Source organism: Mandrillus leucophaeus, unplaced genomic scaffold (assembly GCF_000951045.1).
Source record: "Mandrillus leucophaeus isolate KB7577 unplaced genomic scaffold, Mleu.le_1.0 Scaffold845, whole genome shotgun sequence".
NCBI classification, from domain to species: Eukaryota; Metazoa; Chordata; class Mammalia; order Primates; family Cercopithecidae; genus Mandrillus; species Mandrillus leucophaeus.
Window position 1 is genome coordinate 290,742 of NW_012109197.1, and position 2,202 is coordinate 292,943.

At 62.3% G+C, this 2,202-nt stretch overlaps 1 protein-coding gene across 1 annotated transcript in view; it reads left to right on the forward strand.

Annotated features, from left to right (window-relative positions):
• The window catches only part of LOC105530795 (interferon-induced transmembrane protein 3-like), a 22,387-nt gene extending 21,331 nt beyond the window's left edge, over positions 1–1,056 (forward strand). Inside the window, exon 3 of the mRNA XM_011968481.1 lies at positions 539–1,056. Coding sequence (XP_011823871.1) covers positions 539–751 — 213 coding nt within the window. The 3' untranslated portion in view covers positions 752–1,056. The remainder of the gene's footprint in view (positions 1–538) is intronic.
• The last annotated feature ends 1,146 nt before the right edge of the window (positions 1,057–2,202 follow it).

The following is a 2,202-nucleotide window of genomic DNA, read 5'->3' on the forward strand; positions in this document are numbered from 1 at the left end:
AGCTCCGTGGGGGGTACTTACTGTGCTGGGGGCGGCGGGGGGCTCTGCTTGTCTGAGGGGCTCTGTGGGTACTGCTTGTGAAGGGGACACCATCAGTATGGCCTGGAAGGAGCTCCTCAGGAAGGCGAGGCCGGGGGCCTCTCCATTAAACACGGCGCCTCTTCTTAAGGGGGTCTGGCGCGTCCAAGAGCACAGAGGCCATGGGAGGCACCCACAGAGGTCTCTGCAATCAAGGGGTTTCACGTGCTGGGGTCTCCTGGAACAGAGGTCCCTTTGACTTCAGCCCCTGGGTGGCAGGGTTGGGGGTGTCTCCGCACCCTGGAGGACCCTCACCCGTAGAGAACTCTGATAGGCTGACACTGGCCTGGGACGGCCCCTGGGTCCATAGCTGGGGCCCCGGGGAGTATCTCCTCAGGCCACAACCCTCCATCCAGATTTTGGGTCCATCAGGGGCCTTCCAGGTGCCCTAGGTGGGGGTGGGGAAGGGCCCCCAGGCCCCGAGGACACAAAGCCATCTGGCCCTGCGGTCTCTCTGCAGGCCCGAGATCAGAAGGTGGTTGGCGACCTGGAAGCGGCCCGGCGTTTTGGCTCCAAGGCCAAGTGCTACAACATCCTGGCCGCGATGTGGACGCTGGTGCCGCCCCTGCTGCTCCTGGGGCTGGTGGTGACTGGTGCCCTGCACCTGGCCCGGCTGGCCAAGGACTCTGCCGCCTTCTTCAGCACCAAATTTGATGATGGGGACTATGACTGACAGGATGGGTCCTGATCTGGGTCTTGTCCCAGCCCCAGGACACTGATCCCAGGCTGCTGCCCCTGGGGCTCAGTAGTGACTCCCCAGAGCCTGGCCCTCCTTCTGTGGGGCCTCCATCCCTGCCCCATCCTGAACCTGGGGCCCTCCAGCCCCAACATGGGCACCTAACGCTGACCCAGTCAGACCCCAGGGTCCTCACCCTAACCTGAGGGTTCCCGGGCCCTAACTCTGCCCCCAGCCCTGCCCCTCCCTCCTCACACTCCAGGCCCCTCGGTTCCACGATTAAAAGTGCCTGGTTCCAGAAAGTGCCTCCTGGGCCCCTTTCCTGCCTAGTGTGGGGGAAGGAGCTGCCCTAGGGACCAGCAAAGCCAAATGCCACGGCCGACCCTGAGTGAACGGTGGGAGTGCCCCCGGCAGCAGCACAGCAGCCCTGCCCTGCCCCCACTGTCCGCTTCTCTCAGCCACTGGCAGCCTGTGGCTTATGGGGTGGAGGCCCAGAGTATTTTAAACTAAGTTTGAAGCCCAGGCCTTTGATCTCTGCTGCTCTGTGGTTTAGTGGCCTGTGCCCCAGAACATCATGGGTGCGTCCCAACTCCACGTGTGCCCGCCCCATCTCTCTGTGCACATGCGTGTGCGTGCTCGAAGTCTGCGTGAGGGTCCGTGCCTGTGTGTGGGCCCCATCTGGGGTCTGGTGTACGCCTCCTTCCTTCTGGGTCATTCTGTCTGTGCCCATGACCCTGCGCGCCCCCTTCATTCTGAGAAATCCCAGTCCCCACGGCGGTTTCCCTCCCTCCTGAGCCAGTGAGGGTGACTGGGAAGGCAGGGTGGGGACCGTCCCATGGGCGGGGCTGGATACACACACATACACATGTGGGCAGGATAGCAGCTCCCCTTTCTCTGTCTCTCACACACCCACCAACCAAACTGTATCCAGAAAGACAGAAAATGGGTGTGTGTGTGACATTTTCTGAGTCCCCTGGTGCTGGATGCTTGTTCTCACATTATTTTACCTGCACTGAGTCCCCTGGTGTATGGGTGCGTGCACCATGGGGCGCATGTTCTCATATGATTTTACCTGCATTGTGCACCACTGCCTCCCCACACACCCCCACCACAGCCTGGTGATGGGAGAGTGCCAGGGACATGCACACCGTGGCTGCAGGGAGGCCCTGGGGCCTTGTTCAGGCCAGCCATTGCCGGGAGGTGGTGCTTAACTGCAGAGTGGCCCGGGATTCTGAGCACCCCACCCCGGGGCCCTTCCCTCACCCTTGCCTGCCGGATCTTCCTGGGCTGTGGGTGGGAATCTTTATCTAGTTGGTCTACTTGGAGCCCTGGGCAGCGCTCCCTATCTGTGATATGCCTGCAGCCGCCAGCAGGTGTGGCCAGGACTCTGAGTGCAGGCCCAGCCAGCCTGGCCCAGTCTCACGGTGGACCAAGGACAAGGGCAGTGT